Source organism: Emys orbicularis, chromosome 1, assembly GCF_028017835.1.
Source record: "Emys orbicularis isolate rEmyOrb1 chromosome 1, rEmyOrb1.hap1, whole genome shotgun sequence".
NCBI classification, from domain to species: Eukaryota; Metazoa; Chordata; order Testudines; family Emydidae; genus Emys; species Emys orbicularis.
This window is the reverse complement of record NC_088683.1, coordinates 96,180,911-96,200,382: the sequence shown is the minus strand read 5'-3', so window position 1 is coordinate 96,200,382 and position 19,472 is coordinate 96,180,911. Positions and strand designations below refer to the sequence as shown.

Here is a 19,472-nt window from a genome sequence, read left to right as displayed (position 1 = left end):
ACTCTATTCTGAAACTATATATCAAGAGAGAGAAATAAACAACTCCATGACCAATCTGAAGGACTCTGCTCCTCGGGCCTTTAACATCTGATTATGTGCTGCTTGAGCTTTAAACTGTTTAAAGCAAACTGACATGTCCTATACATTTAATAATAGTGTACATTTACTGTTCCCAGTTCATAGTGAAAGTAGTACATTGTGGTAGGATAAAATTCCTCAAACTTCTCATTGTGGACTCTTGACCAGGGTGCTCATGTAACTGCTCTTGTAAGGGTATATTTTGGTCATACCAACCACTGAAATTTTGTGCACTTTTACCTTTTTCTTTGGTCTCAGTTTCTGACATTTTTGTTAATATGGTATCTGTCTTTTCCAGCATTACTGGGGGGAGCTGCCGCAGGACTTGCAAATACTGGCTCTGTAGGGGTAGGGCAACAGACTACGCCCTCTATAAACACTACCAGTCAGATTGACCCTAGCTCCATTGAGAGGGCGTATGCAGCCCTTGGACTGACCTATCAAGGGAACCAGATGCAGACGCAATCCCAGGCTCAAGTGAAGAATCAGCAGCAAGGGCAGTCACCCCAGGGTCTGCGCCCTATGAATCCCATGAGTAAGTTGACACTCAAGTGTTAAAATATAAACTGTATACAGCTATCTTCTGTGCTTTGTCTAATGCATGCTTCATGTTATGAAAATGCTTCAAGATTTCCTTAAGTATTTTTGTTTCCAAACTGCTTTGTGTATATTCACACCTTGCACAATACTGGAATGCAGGTATGACTTCATGATCAGATGCGGATTGAAGCATTTTACAGCATTGTCATTTGTTTTGTAGTGTTTGCTTAAAAATTTGAAAGAGCTAAATAGGGAATTGCTGTCCTCAACTCATTGTTTAGATGCTTAGAATCATTCTCTGTCTCTATGCTTATTTTAGAACCACCAAAGAGTACTTAGAGGTCTTACCTGGTATCTGAACTACTCAAGGAGTCAAACTGGAACCGGAGAACCAGTTTGAACCAGTATTTTTACTTGAACCAGAACCAAACCTGAACCATAATTTTGTCCTACCTCCTGAACCGAAACTGAACTGGGGGGAAAAAAAATTGGGGTTACTACTTAAAATACATTTTCAGCAATTTTAAGTTCAGTATTTTAAAATTCTTCTGTGATCTTATTTTCATTATAAAACAAGACAAAATAACATAAGTTTGTGATTGCTACCAGAAAGGCCTGCCCCAGTATAATGGGAAGGGGTAATAGGAAGAGACCAGCCCAGAAGAGTAGGAAAGGAGAGGGAAAGCAGGGGGCCCTAGAGTGAGATGAGCTTTCTCCTGAGACTCCCTTCTGGGAAGAGAAGAGGTGGAATGTTCCCTCATCCCAGAAGTTAACAGTAACTCTTCAAGCCCAGGGAAAAAGGTAATGGCTCCCCAACTCTTCTCCCTCTTCTCCCCTGTGGCTCCTCCCTCCAGTTGCCCCAAACTCAGAGTGCTTTCATTTACAACTTTAAAAAAATACATAGCTGTGTATCTTTAAAACACTTCAGAATAAAACCTTTTAAATGTGACACACTGAGATGAGATTCTCATGTGGCCCTGTAGCAGTCCATACACATTCATGCTTGCAGTAAGTGCAAATGCACAAAAGTAAAATATTCCATACCACTCCAGTGTGACTACTCTTGGCAAATAAAGATGGTGCATTTGAGTAACCTCATTTAACCAAACAAAATCTAATGCAAATTAAATGGATGCTTTGAGATTAGCATAGCCATTCTTTGGCTGTCTTTACCCAGGTGAAAAGCCCAGAATAAGCAGAATTTTATTAATTGTTTTCTGTGAAGTAACCTATGTGGTGCATTTAGGTTCAATTGGTGGATATCAAGCGCTTCCCAACCCATTCTGATTGATATGGCTTTCCTCGTGTCTCTAGACTATTTTCTGGAGAATATTTTCCTATTCTTTAGTCATAGGAGAAATGTGTGCTAGAGCTAAATCCTGTTTCCAAGGACAGTTGCTCTCTGAAGTTTCTGGAGAGCCTGTTGAGATTCATGTTGTTCTTTATTATTGGGTTAGTGGAGAGAAATTAGACTTCACTACCTCAGTGTGTGGCTCCTTTTATCCTCAAATTCTCTTCATTTTAGCGAATCTGTGCTATTGTCATCTCTGAATATGAAGACTGTAGATAACACCAAAGGACACAGTTCTGCCCTGAATTAGAGTATTGATTTTCCTCAACCTTGGTCTGCTCTTATTCTCATGCTTGGCCTTGCTGTTGATATACAATATAGCTTCATCAGAACAAACCTTTTTCTCTCATGCTTGTTTCTATAAATGCAAAATGCTGCTGTAGTTTGCAGATGGCTGATGGATACTTTACTTGACTTTGAAGGTAGCCTGCAAGAGTGTGTCCCCTTTTTTTCAGTTTTGGCTATTATGCTGGAAGAATCAAGCCTGAATGACTAGTCTCATGTTATCCTACAAGAAACTGAAACCTGAGCAGTTAAGAGAGGAAGAGATTTTTAGCCAGACAATAAAACTCATCATTTTAGAGTACCTGTTTGACTCAGATTCCCATCAGACTTTTGGAAGGAAAGCTCCTTGTGGAAGTTTTGAGTACCACAACCCCTTTAGATGAGAGCTATGACTTTCTTCAGTTTTCCGATTCTAAAAGAGAAAAAAAATCCTCCAACAAACCAAAATATTTTGAAGTAAAACAACCAACCATAAAACCTTAAACTTCCAAACCTTTGTACATCATGAAGATGAAACTCCTCTCTTCCCCACCTCCACTAGTATCTTGAATACTTGTGAATGATTTTTGCTGTTGTCTAGATATTCTGCCACAGTCTGTAAAGAATAGCATTTATGAAGACTAGCCAGTTTGGAGCTGATCAAGAGGGGGGAGTAATTCTTATCTAGATTGTGCTTGATGGGTAAAATGGTAAACTTCTGAAAATCTCCTCCCTTGGTGGTGTCAAGAGGTACGATTTCAAAGGTCTTCTTGAGAAATTGGCCCATTGAATCATCTTCAAACCAGTTGTCATTGATTTGTTCACCTGTGTCCTTCTCAAGCACACCCAAATTTGTAGGAATACACCATTCATAGTAATAGCATCATTTTTAAAGAGCCAGCACTATGATGGGAGCCTGATTGGACTTGGGACTCCAACTTTATGTAGTCCTTTGTGAATGTCATCCTTCTTTAGATACTTATTAGCTTCTCAAATCAGGGATTGTCAGTTTCTGGTATTCTTTCCTCTCCCAGCCATAACTTACGAGCAGCCCGACATGCCTTCTGAATAGCTTTGCAAGTTAACATGGATTTTTTTCTGACTTAGCCACTCATTGAGGTAAATACTGATGTTCATGCAGATTTGTCAGATAGGTTTGACCTCCCCTCAAATGCTGTGCTCAGTTTTGTCAGAGAAATAGTAGAAATAGAATGGGTCTTTAGAAGGCTAACAAATTCATGCCTTGGTATGAGTGATGGCAGGTGAGGAATTGAGAAATTTAAAAAACTTGCTTTTTACTTGGAGAGGATAAGAGAAATGATGGCAGTAAATAAAAATAGACTGACTACAGAATGCCCAGTGGGCACTCCTGTTAACCAAATGCCTTTCTGTTCTGTTATGGATAAAGGGTGAAGTTAAAGGCAACAACAATAAAACCAAGAAGAAATTTTCATTGTGTGAAGAGACTTCTGTGGGTCAAAGACATAGCACAGGAATAACTTTACAGTGGAAAATAAAGCTGCCAGGGCTGGGAATCTTTGAAATTTCCTTAAATCAGCAGGATCACTGATGATTCTCTTTTATTGCAGGCTTCCTCACTTCCTTGATTTTCCCCACATAATCCCATATGTGGAACTCTCTACTGAAGAACATTGAGACAGATCAAAATAGCATTACACAAGTGATTAAAACTGGTATCTGCAACTAAATGTTAGAAAAATTACAACCTTCAGGCTTCAGGGCTGATCACCATCTGAGATTAGAAAGAAATGTCCTTTTTTCCATGCTGTAGTATTCCACTATTACAGAAACTTTTAACTGATTAGAAGAGGAGGAACCTTTCCTCTGACAGCACTAGCTCTTGTCAAACAGTATACCAGTGTAGATGGACCATGGCTTTCTTTGGTATGGCAGTTTGTGTCTTGTAACTCTCTCCTGTCTTAGATCTGCCATTATCACCAGATGAATTGTCCATGGAATTGTAGTTTATCTGAATAGCAGAGTTTAGTCCTGGGATTATGACACACAACACACTGTATAAATTAGTGGAGGGAGTGTGGCTAAAATAGCAAACAAGATGGTGGCTAACTCCAGCTCTGCAATAAAGGGGAGAGGAAAAGAAAACAATTTAAGAAGATAAAAAGAACAAAGCCAGTCTGAATCAACAGTTCTGTGCCCTAAATATGAATAACCATCCGTGGAGCTAGTTTTGGAAAGAGAAAAAGGGTGAAGAGAGTTGGCCAGATCCCAGGCCCAGAAAGCCGCTTCTGAGGGAGAAAATCCAGCAAAAGAATCCAGTGCCATCAGCCTGCTGAACTTACTTAAAAAAAATTGTACTAGTGTAGCTGGGGGAGGAAGTGTGGCAGTGGCCATTTTGGAAAGGGGGAGAGTGGTGGCAACCATCTTGGGAGAGAGGCACAATAGGCAAGGAGGAAGGATGATCTAGATGTCTGGGAAGGGAAAGGAATCCTCCAATACAAAGATCTGTCCCCCCCAGAACAAAGACATGTCCATGGAAAAGAGTAACTCCACTTCCAGCAAACAGACTATGGAGGTGGGTAGCGAAGCCCCAGTCACAAAGGGTGACCTGAAGGACCTGCTGTTAGGAATCAAAAGATGAATAAGATGATGAGGGAAGAGTTCCAGGCTTTCATTAAAGATATCAAAAAATGAAATGAGATTAATGGTAAAATATTCCACATCAGATGTGGAAGCAGGATTAAATGAGTAATTGGACAGCACTTTTAATCTCGATGAAAGAATCAGAATTGAAAAGAGAAAATAAAATTAAAGCTAGAGGACATGGAAAGTAGAGAACACAGGAATAACAAGGATTTAAAGGTATTCTGGACACATTGGGTGATATTTTCCATGACATACTAAAACTGGGCAATAAGAATTACATTCATATTGAAAGGGCTCACAGATCCCTTTCCCCAGGCTTCCAGCAGGTTCCAGACCAAGAGATGTGATTGTCTGTCTACACTACTATCAGGACAAGGATATAATACTGAGTTATTGTTTTTGTTTCTCTGCATCCCTATTGGTATTCCTGACATGACATTAAAACATGGTAGCATGCACTATTAAAATTTTATAGAAACATAAAAGAAAAAGGGTGACATTCTGGATAAGCCTACCAAGTGGGGTGGGTTAGCTTTCCCTAATTTTGGCTTATTATGAATCATAATTAAAATACGATCAAGTGGGTTAACAATAGACCATCCAAACACTGTGAAACTTGAACAAGACTGGACCCCAATTACAGCTGTTAGGTTTAAAAAAAAGGTTACTAAGCTTCTGTAACTGTTGTTCTTCGCCACCCTCTCAGTTCCTTCTTGCTGGCTAATTCTGATAGTGAGGTAGGAGGGTGGGTTTTGGAATGGACATGAGGAATACATCTTGAACAACAGTTATGGAAGGTTAGTAAATGTTTTTTCTTAGAGTGCTTTCTCATATTCATTCCAATGTAGGTGACTCCCAAGCAAGTGTAGGAGCAGGGGTTCAGAGTTGATTGACAAGCAGACCATAGCACTGCTCTGTCAAAAAAAGCATCATCTCTGGCCTGCTGAGTGATGACATAGTGAGATGCAAAAGTGTGGACCGAAGACCACATTGCTGCTCTACAGAGGTCCTGGATAGGAACCTGTGCCACAAATGCAGCTGAAGATGCCTGTACCCTTGTGGATTGTGCCGTTAGGGCCAGAGCCAGGACTTTTGCCAGGTCATAGCATGTGTGGATACAGGAGGTGATCCATGATGAAATTCTCTGGGTGGAGCCTGGGGAGCCTTTCATCCTGTCTGCAGTCGCCACAAGCAGTTGAGTAGTTTTCCTTTCTATGAAGACCAGCGCCTGGATTTCCAGGTTCTGAGAGCTCCTCCTTAGGAGCTCTTGATGTGACTTATAATCCTCCTACAGGGGTGCAACATCAGTCTCCATGACCGCCTCATCTGGGGAAGAGGAGGAGGATGCTTGGACTGGCACCGGGCCTTACTCTTTATCCTCGGCACGAGCCGAATTCCGTAGTGCCATCTCCCGGCATATGGCACCGGCCTTGGTACTGGAGCCTGGATTGTGCTCTGGTGGTGGAGGCAGTCTGGGCTGTGAAGCCACTGAATATGACCTCCTGGAATGGGACCTTTGTTGCGCTGGAAATGCTCAGGGGTTCCAAAAAGGTCACTGTACAGGGAACTGCCACTGTCCTGGTGGCCACACCGCCGGTGGGACCCTTTGGCTCGGGTCAGCAGCGGGATAGTGCCTAGACTGGAATTGCTGGCTCCTCCGTGAGACATAGAACTCCACCTCAGAGTCCATCTCCAAGGATCACTCTGGAGACAGGGATAGAGCAGTCCCAACCAGCGCTGATGAGCGGTGCTTGGAGGGATGGGACTGGGCTCTGCTATCATGGCTGGTTTCCCCTTCGAAACCATCTCCGGACTCGAGCCTGCAGAAATCCTTCATGTCGGTGCCGCCATTGACAGTTCCCGTACAGCCAGGAACATCGGTACTGACATCGCAAGTAAGTCCCTTGCTGCCGTGAAGGCCTCTGGCATCAACGACGCTGGCAGGGTTGTGGGCCTCCAACTTGTCTCACGTTGTTGAGTCTATCAGTGCCAGATTCAACAGCTCACATTCTGGGACCGGAGTCAATGTCACGGCATGGGTTGTCGGCATCACAGGGTGGCCCAACCCAGGTCTCACCCTGGCAGTGTCCCCTTGTCCTGCCGATCTCCGTGTTGGAGATCAGCCCCTGTCGATCTTCCTTTGTTTCTTCATAGGCACTGGCGATGGTGAACGGTGCCTAGTGTCTTGCCAGTGCATCTTTCTTTGGCACCGGAGATGTTTGATAGTGCCGTGGTTTCTTAGATGCAGTTGTAGCGTCTTGCCTCCGTGCCAGAGACTGGAAACTGTGCTGGGTGTCTCAAAGTGAGGCTGGGGGCACTTCTACTGAGGCCGAAGTACTCGGTGCCAAGTCCCAGTGGCCTGGCTTTGATGGAGGTCGGAGCGCTGCCTCTATGAGGATAGAGTGAAATCTAGCATCTCTATCCTTCTTGGTGCGGGCTTAAATTCTCTACAGAGTTTAGAGAAAGTCCACTGAGGAGTACTTGCAGAAGCAGGAACGAAATGCAGTTCCAGCGACCGTTACAGGTGGTAAGAAGGAACTGGGGGGGAGAGAGAGTCAAGGGAGCCCTTTATAGCGGCGCTATGAGAGCAGGGCTTCAGGCGGCATCAGAGCCGACCTAACAGATACCACTGAGGGAAAAGCTTTCTGGTGGCAGTGCTCAGGGGCAGGCACACACCTACATTGGAATGGACATGAACAAGCACTCGAATAACAAAATTTAGGTCACCAAAATTAAAAAATCACCCTTTTATCCAGACCACCTTAGCTTTGGATAATTGTTTTTAAACACCTGTTATCAAGGCCTTTTCCCTTAGCTACTTTCACTAGTAATCAGGAATTTATCTCTAGGAAATATCAAAGTGACTATTCGTTGTGGGTAAGAGCTGAGATTACTCAATTTGGAGAGCTGTTCCTGGGTCCTGATTTGAAATCATACCAACAGTTACATAATAATGTAAATAATATGAAGATCCCATATTTCAGTATTTACAAATCAAACATTTTATTGTGAAATCTGGATACAAGATTGTTCTATGTAGACCTTTTAACCACATTTGAGGAGCTGAACCAGAAGCAAGTGTGAACAAAAAGTTCAGTTTCTAAGATGCATACAATTTTGATTGAAAAAGATGTTGATAGGAAAACAACCCCCATGAAAAGACAGGAGAGGGATATGGTAAAAGAAATTGATCTAGGTGAGAGGTGATGTACATCTTCAACTTTTGTAGCTCACAAAGAATTTTTTATAAATTACTGTATAGATAACATTTGACTCCAGTTAAGATCATCATATTTTTGCTACCAGGGATGTACTCTGTTGGAGGGATTGTGGGGAAAGGGGAACATATTTCAGATGTGGTGGTTGTGTCCAGGAATTAGATGGTTTGGGGAGGAAATTATTCGAGTTTCATCTTGCAACAAAATGACAGCTTCCTGAGATCCCCTAACCTGAATACTTTATATTCCAGTAAAGGATCTCCATTTTAAAAACAGAATGACAAATTATTTTTTTGTTAGCAACAAGACTTTGTATTGCATATTGGAAAAATAGGACTTCTTTAGAGTTGTGGTACGGTAAAGTCTGGACAGTCCTTGGTGTGAAAGCTTTCACACCAAGTATATACACAAGAGAAGTGCCAAAAAGAGGAGATAGCTATGTAGAAATTTGGTCATCCTTTTTTAGCATATTCTGAGGAAGAGGCTCCCCAACCAGCAATCCGGAATCTTTAGCCAGGTTCTTTGACTATTAAACTGATCCTGAATAAGTACTGTATGATGTAGTATGTTAACATTTTATTGTAACTTTGCCTTATTAGGTTTTTAAAAATAGAGTGGAAAAGGAGTATAGAAGAATTCATTACACAGGTATCCTGAGCAAAGGAATTTCACTCAATTAGTCTCAATTTTAAACCGCACGTCCCCCTGAAAAGTCACTCTTGACATGGTGAACTGACTAATACTTTCATGTCCTCTTGGACACAAGTGATTCACACTAAGAAAATTTCCCCTTGGTATTTCAGAGGAATTGGGATAACATTTTTTGTCAACAAGCAATAAGAGTTTGTAACTTGGATTGCCATTTTGTTTGGAATAGAACAAATGATTGTATAAGACTTGGTTTTGGAAGCAGATAGATAGTTGACTTCTGCAATAGTGACAATAATTAGCACTTATTGTACTCTATGTCAGGAAACTTTTGTACTTATTTCCTACTTGTGCATGCACCCTTTCTCTCACATGGAGGCCTGCTTTTAGGAGAGCCTTCAAGTGATGTTCAAAACTCCTCCTGTAAGGAATTACTTTGAGTTGAAATATTACTGTTTCCCAGAAATTAGGATTCTTGGTTGCAGGAGGTAGCATCTAAAATTTACTGAAGCTGTTCCTATTAAAACTCCTGAAGGAAGTTAGATTTTTGTTCGAGACCTGTACCAGTCTAAGGGATTGATTTCTGCCATAGATGTCAGTAATTACATCCCCTCCTATAAATGAGCCATTTTCTATTGAACGATGTAGCCTCAGTTGCCCAGCTGCTATTTAAACCATAAGGCCATAGGGCTTAGACAGTGACATTTTACATGAAGAGGTTTAAATCACTTAAAGTCTTATTATTATTGCTGTAGGATGCTTTACAATGTGTAAAGCACACTAAACAAAATCCCTGCTTCAGAGCTCGCTTTTTAAGTGAGAGTTGGTATAAGAGTGGAAAAACATGTTTTCTAAGAGCTATTGTATTTTGCAGAACAGGTAGATTTTCAGAAGTTGTTAATGAAATGTTTTGGGGGTGAATTTAAAAAAAAATTATAGATAGAAAGTAATTTGTCACCTAATCCATCTTCTTGCTAGTAGAGATTGTTTCCTATAATATATTTTCTAGTGCTTTGACTACTTTTAAATGGAGAGGAAGGGGACTTGGTGTGTGTTACTGGGAAACCATCCCAAGAGTAGAATTACTATAAATGGCATGAAGTGAAAGTAAAGACAAAACCAGCAGTGAAAACTATGTAGTGTAGGAGATGCGATGTTATGAAACTCTCTGAAAGTGAGGAGCTTGAGCTACATGTAACCGCTACAAGAAAGGAGGCGATGATAATTCTTTGAGTAGTGTCCTTGTGGGTGCTCCACTTGAGGTGCACATGCTCCTTCAGTCGGAGATTTTAAGTAGCCGTGCCCATTTGGCTTGCACATGTGCCCTATGCATACTTGTGTCTCTTGCCGAGGATATATAGGGCACTACTGGCAAACTGCCCTCAACAGCCCTGGCCTGACATAGAGCAATTTGTAGCACCTGCCTAAGCGTGGCTTCTGTTTTGCTAGTCTATTTTTTAGATCTTTTCTTACCTTATTACTACTTAGTTTATTTTGTTCTTGTTTTGGTTTTTCCATTTTTCTATGGGTTGGGACTTTCCTCATCCTCCACCCCGCTGTACGAGGGGTCCTTCCTCAGAAATCTTTTTTCTTCTGGGATATGTCTATATCCCAAGGTTTCAAAAGTTCTCACTTGCCAGAAACCCTTCCCAGTGAGTGGCAGCCATTTGTGCTGTATTCACTGCTTTAGGGATACGCGTGTACTATCTAAGTGCAAGTTTTGTACTAGCTTCAAGAGCCACTCAAGGGAAAACCGAGATAAAGCATTGACTCCTTTTGATGGAGCTCTGTCTGTCTCACTTCAGATCCAGGCTCAGAAACAGGGGCATCAGCCTCTGAGTGACTAGTATTCCAACAACTCCTGTGGGTAGCTCACCCTCTAGGACTTTGAGGGACAGACCTATGAGTGAATCTGGAAGACCATCCTCCAAGAGGAGTGTCAGGTCTCCTCACAAAGACCATTCTAAGAGGTCTACCAGACTGCAGACTTTGCACCCTGCAGAAACTTTAAGTGGTCTTGGTACTGAGAAATCATCTATCCTAAGTCCTTGTCAGCTTTTCAGAGTGCACAGTACCCACCACTCAGTACAGAAGCCATCGGTACCATTCAAACTTGGGTGAGACTAGCGATCCTAAGAACTCTAGTAAGAAGGCAGCACACTTTTCATCTTCCACTGTCTTGCTCATACCTAGAGCATCAGTACAGCGGGTATGGATACAATCATCCAACCCTGGATACCTCTCACCTTTCTGGCTGGGACTCACCATATCACCACCCTGGCTCACCTGGTACTGCAGGAATTGAGATTCTCAGAGGATCCATTTATTTCCAAGGAGCCAAAGTCTCCTCGGTGTTTGAGACTCCAGTACCACAACTGGTATTATCCTTCATATCCCACCTTTTGCAGAGACTGTCTATATCACCAATACTGGCACTTTCTGAAAGATACCAGTTACTTCTCTTTCCATCTGCCTCTCCACTAGACTATAAAGAGGTGGTGAGTAGTTTAGATTCTCAGATTTCTGCACAGGATTCTGCTGACTACCTACCTGTGTTTGACTATCCAGAAGCTGACCTATGGGGAGAGAGACTCAGGCTTCTACCATTAAAGCCCACCAAACATCTCACCTGGTACGACCAACCCAGGATGTCCCCTCCATTCATTTTCTCTCTCTCTCTCTCACTCACCACACTCTGTGTCTCTCACACGTCTTCCCAGTGGACATACTGGGATCCCTGGGCTATCTACTGGCAAGAGTGTTTTTTAAAGTGCCCAGTGCTCATGTGGATTACTCTTCTACAGTTTTACAGCAGAAGCAGGATGCCTGTGAAACAATCAGTGGGGCCACTGGATGATAGAGTGCTAATAGAGCACTCAAAAAATGAAAGGCTGTTGAAGAGAAGCTAAATGAATTCTTTTCATTGGTCTTCACTGCAGAGTATGTGAGTGTCCCATATCTGAACCATTCTTTTTAGGTCAGAAATCTGAGGAATTGTCCAAGATTGAAGTGTCCGTAGAGGTGGTTTGGGAACAAATTGATGAAATAAACAGTAATAAGTCACCAGGACCAGGCAGATGGTACTTGCCCAAGAGTTCTGAAGGAACTTGTATATGAAACTGCAGAGCTATTAACTGTGCTATGTAACCTATTGCTTAAATCAGCCTCTATACCAGATGACTGGCAAATAGCTAATGTGATGCTAGTTTTTATTGTTTTTAAAAAGGCTCTGGAGACAATTCTGACAGTTACAGACCGGTAAGCCTAACTTGAGTACCAGGCACATTGGTTGTTACTATAGTAAAGAATAGAATGATCAGTCACTTAAATGAACATGATACATTGTGGAAGAGTCATCACGGCTTTTGTAAAGGGAAATCATGTCTTACTCTCACAGAATTCTAATAGATTGGTATCAACACACATTTAGACATGGGTGATCCAGTTGATATACTGTACTTGAACTTTCAGAATGCCTTTAAGGTCACTCACCAAAGGCTCTTAAGCAAAGTAGGCGGTCATGGGATAAGAGGGAAGGTCCTCTCATGGATCAGTAACTGGTTAAAAGATAGGAAACAAAGGGTAGGAATAAATGCTGTTTTTACAATGGAGAGAGGTAAATAGAGCAGGGACCCCAAGGATCGGAACTGGGACCAGTGGTGTTCAACATATTCCTAAATGATCTGGAAAGGGGGTAATTTAATGAGGTGGTAAAGTTGCAGACAATACAAAATTACTCAAGGTAGTTAAGGGAGGGATCTCACAATATTGGGTGATTGGGCAACAGGATGACAAGTGAAATTTGGTGTTGATAAATGCAAAGTAATGTACATTGGAAAATGTAATCCCAACTATACATGGAAAATGACAGGATCTACATTAGCTGTTACCACTCAAGAAAGATCTGAGGCATTGTTAATAGCGCACTGAAAAAATCTGCTCAGTGTGCAGCAGCAGTTAAACAAGCAAATAGTGTTAGAAACCATTAGGGAAGGGATAGATAAGAGAAAATATCATGACACTATATAAATCCATGGTACACCCACCCCTTGAATTCTGCATACAGTTCTGGTCACCCCCTCTCAAAAATATATTAAATTGGCTAAAGTACAGAGAAGGACAACAAAAATAAAAATGATTAGAGGTATGGAACAGCTTTCCTATGAGGAGGGTTTAAAAAGACTGGGACTGTTCATCTTAGAGGTGAGTGAGAGAGGATATAAGAGAGGTCTATAAAATCATGAATAGTGTGGAGACAGTGAATGAGGAAGTGTTACTTATTCCTTCACATAACATACTAACCGGGGTCACCAAATGAAATTAATAGGAAGCACGTATAAAACTAATTTAAGGAAGTACTACATCACACAATACATAGTCGACCTGTGGAACTTGTTGCCGGGGGATGTTGTGAAAGTCAAAAGTGTAACTTAGTTCAAAGAATAATTAGATAAGTTCATGGAGGATATCTCTGTCGGTGGCTATTAGCCAAGGTGGTCAGATGTGCAACCCCGTGCTCAGGCTGTCCATAAACATCTGACTGCCAGAAGGTGGGAATGGACAACGGGATGGATCAGTTGCCCGTTCTGGTTGTCCCTCTGAACCATCTGGCACCGGTTCCTGTCAAAGACAGGATACTGGGCTAGATGGACTATTGATCTGAACCAATATGGCCATTATTATTGTGTCCTTATGTTAGTTCTGAATTGCAAACTTTCACGCAATTATAGCAAAATAGTGATACTAATTATACCAAGTTTAGTTTTTGTTTTTTAAATTGAACATATACCACAAAAGTGCAAAGAACAACTTCAAGCCATCATTGCAAAAGGGCAGCTCTTGGCTATAGCAACCCTGCAGGCTTCTCATTCCATTGGTATGGTGGTAGTAGTAGTAATGCACAGGGTATCGTAGCTTCTGGACATCACAGGAAATCGTGATGACTGTACACTGTAGAGGGACCTCCGTTTTGATGTTCTAAAATTATTCAGTGACACCACAGACAATTGGCTGCATACTTTGGAGGACTTCAGGAGGACCCTTCACTCTCTGGGTATATCTATGCCTGCAAATAAAGAGGTTTAGTCTATCTCAGACCGCTCCAGAGATCACGCCCTTCTCAATTCTCTGCTTTCCATAGATTCAGTGCCACCTAGAATAAACCCCAGATTTCATAAGGAAAGTTATTTAAGTTAAGTGCCAGTGTGGACAAAAGAACAAATGGATATAAATTGGCCATCAGCAAGTTTAGGCTTGAAATTAGGCAAAGGTTTCTAACTCTCAGAGGAGTGAAGTTCTGGAACAGCCTTCTGAGGGGAGCAGTGGGGGCAAAAAATCTAATTGGCTTCAAGACTGAGCTTGATAAGTTTATGGAGGGGATCGTATGATGAGACTGACTACGATGGCATGTAGCCGATCTGCAACTGCTAGCAGCAAATAACTCCAGTGGCTGGTGATGGCACACTAGATGGGGAGGGCTCTGAGTTACTACAGAGAATGTTTTCCTAGGTGTCTGGCTGGTGGGTCTTGCCCATATGCCCAGGGTCTAACTGATTGCCATGTTTGGGGTCGGGAAGGAATTTTCGCCAGGGCAATATTGGCAGATGTTCTGGATTTTTTTTTTGCCTTCCTCTCTGCAGCATGGGGAACAAGTCACTTGCAGGTTTAAATTAGTATAAATCGTGGATTCTCTATAACTTGAAGTCTCTAAACCATGATTTGAGGACTTCAGTAACTCAGTCAGAGATTAGGGGTCTATTACAGGAATTGGTGGGTGAGGTTCTGTGGCCTGCAATGTGCAGGAGGTCACACTAGATGATCATGATAGATTCAGAAGGTTGGCAGAGACCATCTGCTACAGCAACCTCAACTCAGTAGCCCAACGATAGCCAAACATTCTTTTTGACTCGATTGAGGAGCACGAACATGCCGATTCAGGCCTCTTGCTGCATCATGTTACCCTACCCAACTTTCCACCCTTTGGAGATCATCTCTTCCATTTTTCACACCTCATGAGAGCAGAGTATCTCTGACAGATGAGTGTTGGAAGTTATAACAACTTTGGGTTACTCCATTCAGTTCCATTCCATTCTCCCTTTCCCTTCCCTTTGGAGGGACCCCTCTCATGAACCTTTTCTGAAGCAAGAGATTCAGTCCCTTCTCTGTTCAGGAGCAGTTCCTACTCAATACAAGGAAAGGGGGCTCTATTCCAAGGACTTCTGTTCCTAAATAGAAGGGTAGATGGAGATGGAGACTGATTCTAGATCTATGGACGTTGAATACTTTTGTCAAGGTGACGGAAATTCAGGATACTACTGGCAGCCATCATTCAATCTCTAGATCTGGGGGACTACTTCCCAATCCTCAACCTTCAGGATGTGTTTTCATATTGCGATGCACCCTTCTCACAGGAAATTTCTACACTTTGTGGTGGGGAAGACCATTACCAATATCTCATCCTTCCTTTTTGGGTTAGCTACTGCTCCCAAGTGTTTATAAAAGTCATGGCAGTGGTAACTGCACAACTTTTGTCAGTGGTGAGTAATCATCTACCCCTACCTTGACGACTGGCTTCTCAAGTGATATACCTACACAGATTAGCAGCATTCTTGGCTTTGTCTCTGTTCAGCAGTATTGGTCTTCAGCTCAACTTCAGGAAGTCCTTCCTCCTACCTTTACAAAGGATAGAGTTTTTAGGGGCTATTTGAAACGCTAACACAACCAGAGCTTATCTGCCAGGTTCCTTGTGCTGTCGCATCTGATTGTGCGAATTCAGATCTGTTCTCAAGTCACTGCCAGATCATGCCTGCAGCATGTACCTTTTGTCAGATTTCATGCTCAACTGCACCTATGTTGCTTCCAAGCCTGCTTCAGGTCTCGAATCCCTGTCATATTCTAGTTTCCCTTGAATGGTGGAAGAATCCAAAAAAGTGTGTTTGGGGGGGCCTGTTCAGCCACCTTCTCATGTGATAGCTTGATATGTCCTCCTTTGAATGGGGAACTCTTCTTTAGGAGCATACTGTCCAAGGCAGAGGGTCTGCCCAAGAGTCCACCTTACACATTGTTCTGGAACTCAGAGCTGTCAGACATGCCTGTCTGCACTTTCTATTCATGATTCACGGCCAATCAGTCCACATAGTGACAGAGAGCAGGGCCAGTATGTACTATTATAGACGAGGGGGAGCAAGATTCTCTTTCCCTCTCCACAGAAGCCATGAAATTACAGAACTGGTGCATAGCTCACAATATTCTGATCTCGGCAGTCTGCCTACCCACCGAAATACTGAAGCTGACAGTCTCAGCAGGTGCTTCACTTAGTGGGAACGAGACAGAGCTGGACTCTGATATTTCTTGCCTGGGATTTCCAAAAACAGATTTTTGCCCCCGCAGCCAATCAAAAACTTGTGCAGTTCTGTTCAAGGGGAGGGTTGGGCCACCATTCTCTGGGCAATGCCTTTCTCCTTTTCTGGGCAAAGAAACTCCTATATGTGTTTCCTCCGATGACACTGATCCTCAGGGTCTTAAACAAAATCAAGCAGGACAAAGCCACGGTCATCTTGTTTGCACCAACTTGGCTGAGATGACAAATTTGGTTTCCTTTTCCTCTTCTCATGACCAGCTATCAATCTTCTGCTGATGCCTGGTCTTCTCACACAGGACTCAGGGAATGTCCTTCAAACCAACCTGAACACACTGCGGCTCAAGGCCTGATACCTAGATGGTTCTCGGAGCTAGTACTATCTTACCACCATAGGGGTTCAGGAGATTCTACTGAACAGTAGGGAAGATTCCATCAGAAAGACTTAAAACCTTTTCCATTTCTGAAGTTGTCATTGATGTGTTCACCATAATTTGTCTCCTATTGATCTCCCACTTCGAAGTATTAGAATACTTATTTACTTTTTGAAGAAAGCAGAACTTGCTTTGAGTTCTGTTAAAGTTCACCTAGCTGCCATCACAGCATTCCATTCTCCAATACAAGGCTTCTCGGTATTTGTTTATCTTGCAATGTCAAGATTTATACAGGATCTGTCAATCCTCTTCTCTAGTATTAGACACCCTACTCCCTCCTGGGACTTAAATTTAGTTTTCAGTGCTTTGATGAAACCACCCTTTATAGTGTTAGTGATCTGCTTGCTTCTGAACCCCTCCATAAAAGCAGCATTCCTAGTGGCTATTATCTCTGCCTAAAGCAGTAGAGAACTGGGAGCTTTAGTGGCTGACCCTCTATATTCCATTGTTTTCAAAGATAGTTTCTTTGACCATTCTATGCTTCTTACCCAACATTACTTCAGATTTTCATGTCAATCAATCATTTCATCTCCCAGTATTCTACACCAGTCATCAGTCAAAACAGGAAGCTGTTCTTCATATCAGATGTCAGAAGAATGTTGGCTTATTATCTGGGCAGGTCTTGACTTTTTTCAATCCCTTCCTGAGATTGTTTTTCTGTTGTGGACAGAGCTAGCTGTGACAACCCAGTGGGTTTCTGGTTGCGTACTCACCTGTTATGTGGCTGCTAACATTCTCTCCCCCTCTAAAGTCATTGTCAGTTCTACAAGATCATACTCCATGTCTGGGACTCGGCTAAAGGACTTGTTTATTATGGAAATATGCAAGACTGCTATGTGAGCTTCAATTCACACTTTCCCTAGACACTATGCCTTGGTTGATGCTTCCTACATAGAATGCTGCTTTTGACTTTGCTGTCTTACAGACAGCCTTAGGGGCTTCGGCACTCAGTCTGTCTCCTTCAGTGGGTACTGCTAGGAATTCTGGTGGTTGATGCCCACAGAGAGACTACTCAAAGAAGAAGAGGTTACTTACCTTGTACAGTAATTGGAGTTCTTTGAGATGAGTCTCTATGGGTGCTCCAGTACCCTGCCTGCCTTCCTTCCCCTCTGCTTCAGAGTCTCATCTCTTTAGGGCTTTGCGGTGGAGAAGGAACTGAGGGCGATTTGCCCATGCAACCCCATATTTCCTTGGTACAGAGCAGGAGGATGTGTAGGGCACATGCATTAGCCTAACAGACACTGCTACAGAAAATCTCCAATGAAGGCGCATGGGGCATAGACGCATTCAAAGTGGAGCACCCATAAGGACATATATCTTGAACTCCAGTTACTGTAAAAGGTAAGTAACTTCTCTCCTCTGTTCTTTTCTCCTGCCTCTCCGGTCTTGGTGGCATTGTTGGAGAGGAAAGAGGAGGAGATTATAACAGCTGATCCAAGAAATTATCAGAGCTGATACACACGTTGGCCTCTGATGACCTAGAAATATACAAGTCGCAATGTACACGGATTGGCAAAGGAATCAGTATTTGCTTAGTGAAAAACGACTATTAGGGGGAAATGTCTTAAGCCTCAAGTGAGTATTTCATAACTCTTCAGAGCTATCCATATTTCTTTTTTTTACCAATGGTTTTTCCCTCTCTTGAGGGAGGAGGATTGAGTACAGAGCTTGTGTGGTGGTGAGTCATTAATTTTAATATATTCTTCCTTTTGCTATCTAGATGCTAATCCTATGGGTGTGAATGGAGGTATGGGGGTTCAAGCCCCTAATCTGCTGCCTGAGTCGATGTTGCATTCGGCAATGAATTCCCAAAAGTAAGTTGAACATTTTACATGGATTAAAAAAAAGCCTGAAAATACTGAACAGAATTCACCTCAGAAAAACCTGAGGGGGAGAAATCCCTACTCCCATGTTGAGAGATTTATATAATCTTTACAATTAAGACTGGAAAAAAGGGAGTATCTTTGGATTTGAGGGCATTTTTGGTATGGTTAAAAGAACATCAGGTCTCATGGATTACCACGGTTAGGCTGAGTGAGTTTTTTGCTAGACCTCAAACATGCAGGTGTTACTGGATGTGATGATGTATTGCAAATCTGTCATCCCTCTGCCATGGGGTTAAGAGCCACTCTGGTGCCTCATCTTTCAGATGAGATATAAAGAGGTAATTACAACTTCTGTCAAACTTTTTGCAAGGGAAATGAAGTAAACCCCAGTGTCAGGGCCAAATTCCTTTTAGGTAGTTGCTCTGTTTTCCATTGGATTTGGTAGTGTTCATGTCCGTCTCCTAAATAGTTTTGTAGTGCTGCTGCATACTACTAAACATCCATTTTGCCTCACTCCAGAGGTAGGTGTGCTGCCTTGATCAGTGATGTGATTCCTATATAGTGTGTAAATCAAATAGTAAATAGTGATTTGTCATCCTTAAGTATAAAATAGACTATTCATGTAAGATCATAAGTTTAGCACTTTTTTCTCCTCTAACATCATCATCTTCTATTTCAAAGTCCCATGATGAGTGAAAGCGCCAGTGTTACCAGTTTGGGAGCTATGCCAACAGCAGCACAACCATCCAACACCGGAATTCGAAAACAGTGGCATGAAGATATTACTCAGGACCTCCGAAATCATCTTGTTCATAAACTGTAGGTATCTGGTATCAAAACAAGGTCTCCCTCTGCCAAGGGAGGTTGGGAGAACTGGAAAGGTTGTAGTATTTTCTAAGATTAGGAGGCTAAGGAATCAGTTGAACTTAAAGAAGTATAAACACAAAAACTTTTTAAAATGTTTTGTAGTTGCACCCCACTCTGCTCCACCCAAAAAAGTAGAGAAACAGCTACTAGTGAGTAGCTTACTCTTTAAAGTTGAGGAAGCCTGTTGCTTTGAGCAGATAGGACATGAAAGTGGATTTTGGATGGGGTGAAGGTCAGAAGAAATAATGGCAAAAAATATGGGAT

At 42.2% G+C, this 19,472-nt stretch overlaps 1 protein-coding gene across 3 annotated transcripts in view; it reads left to right on the top strand.

Annotated features, from left to right (window-relative positions):
• Positions 1-19,472, top strand: part of EP300 (E1A binding protein p300) — a 120,941-nt gene that overhangs the window by 52,803 nt on the left and 48,666 nt on the right. For all 3 annotated transcript variants that reach the window (XM_065417487.1, XM_065417488.1, XM_065417486.1), the window contains exons 6-8: positions 377-613; positions 18,236-18,329; positions 19,023-19,160. In XM_065417487.1, the coding sequence (XP_065273559.1) occupies positions 377-613; positions 18,236-18,329; positions 19,023-19,160 (469 nt within the window). The remainder of the gene's footprint in view (positions 1-376; positions 614-18,235; positions 18,330-19,022; positions 19,161-19,472) is intronic.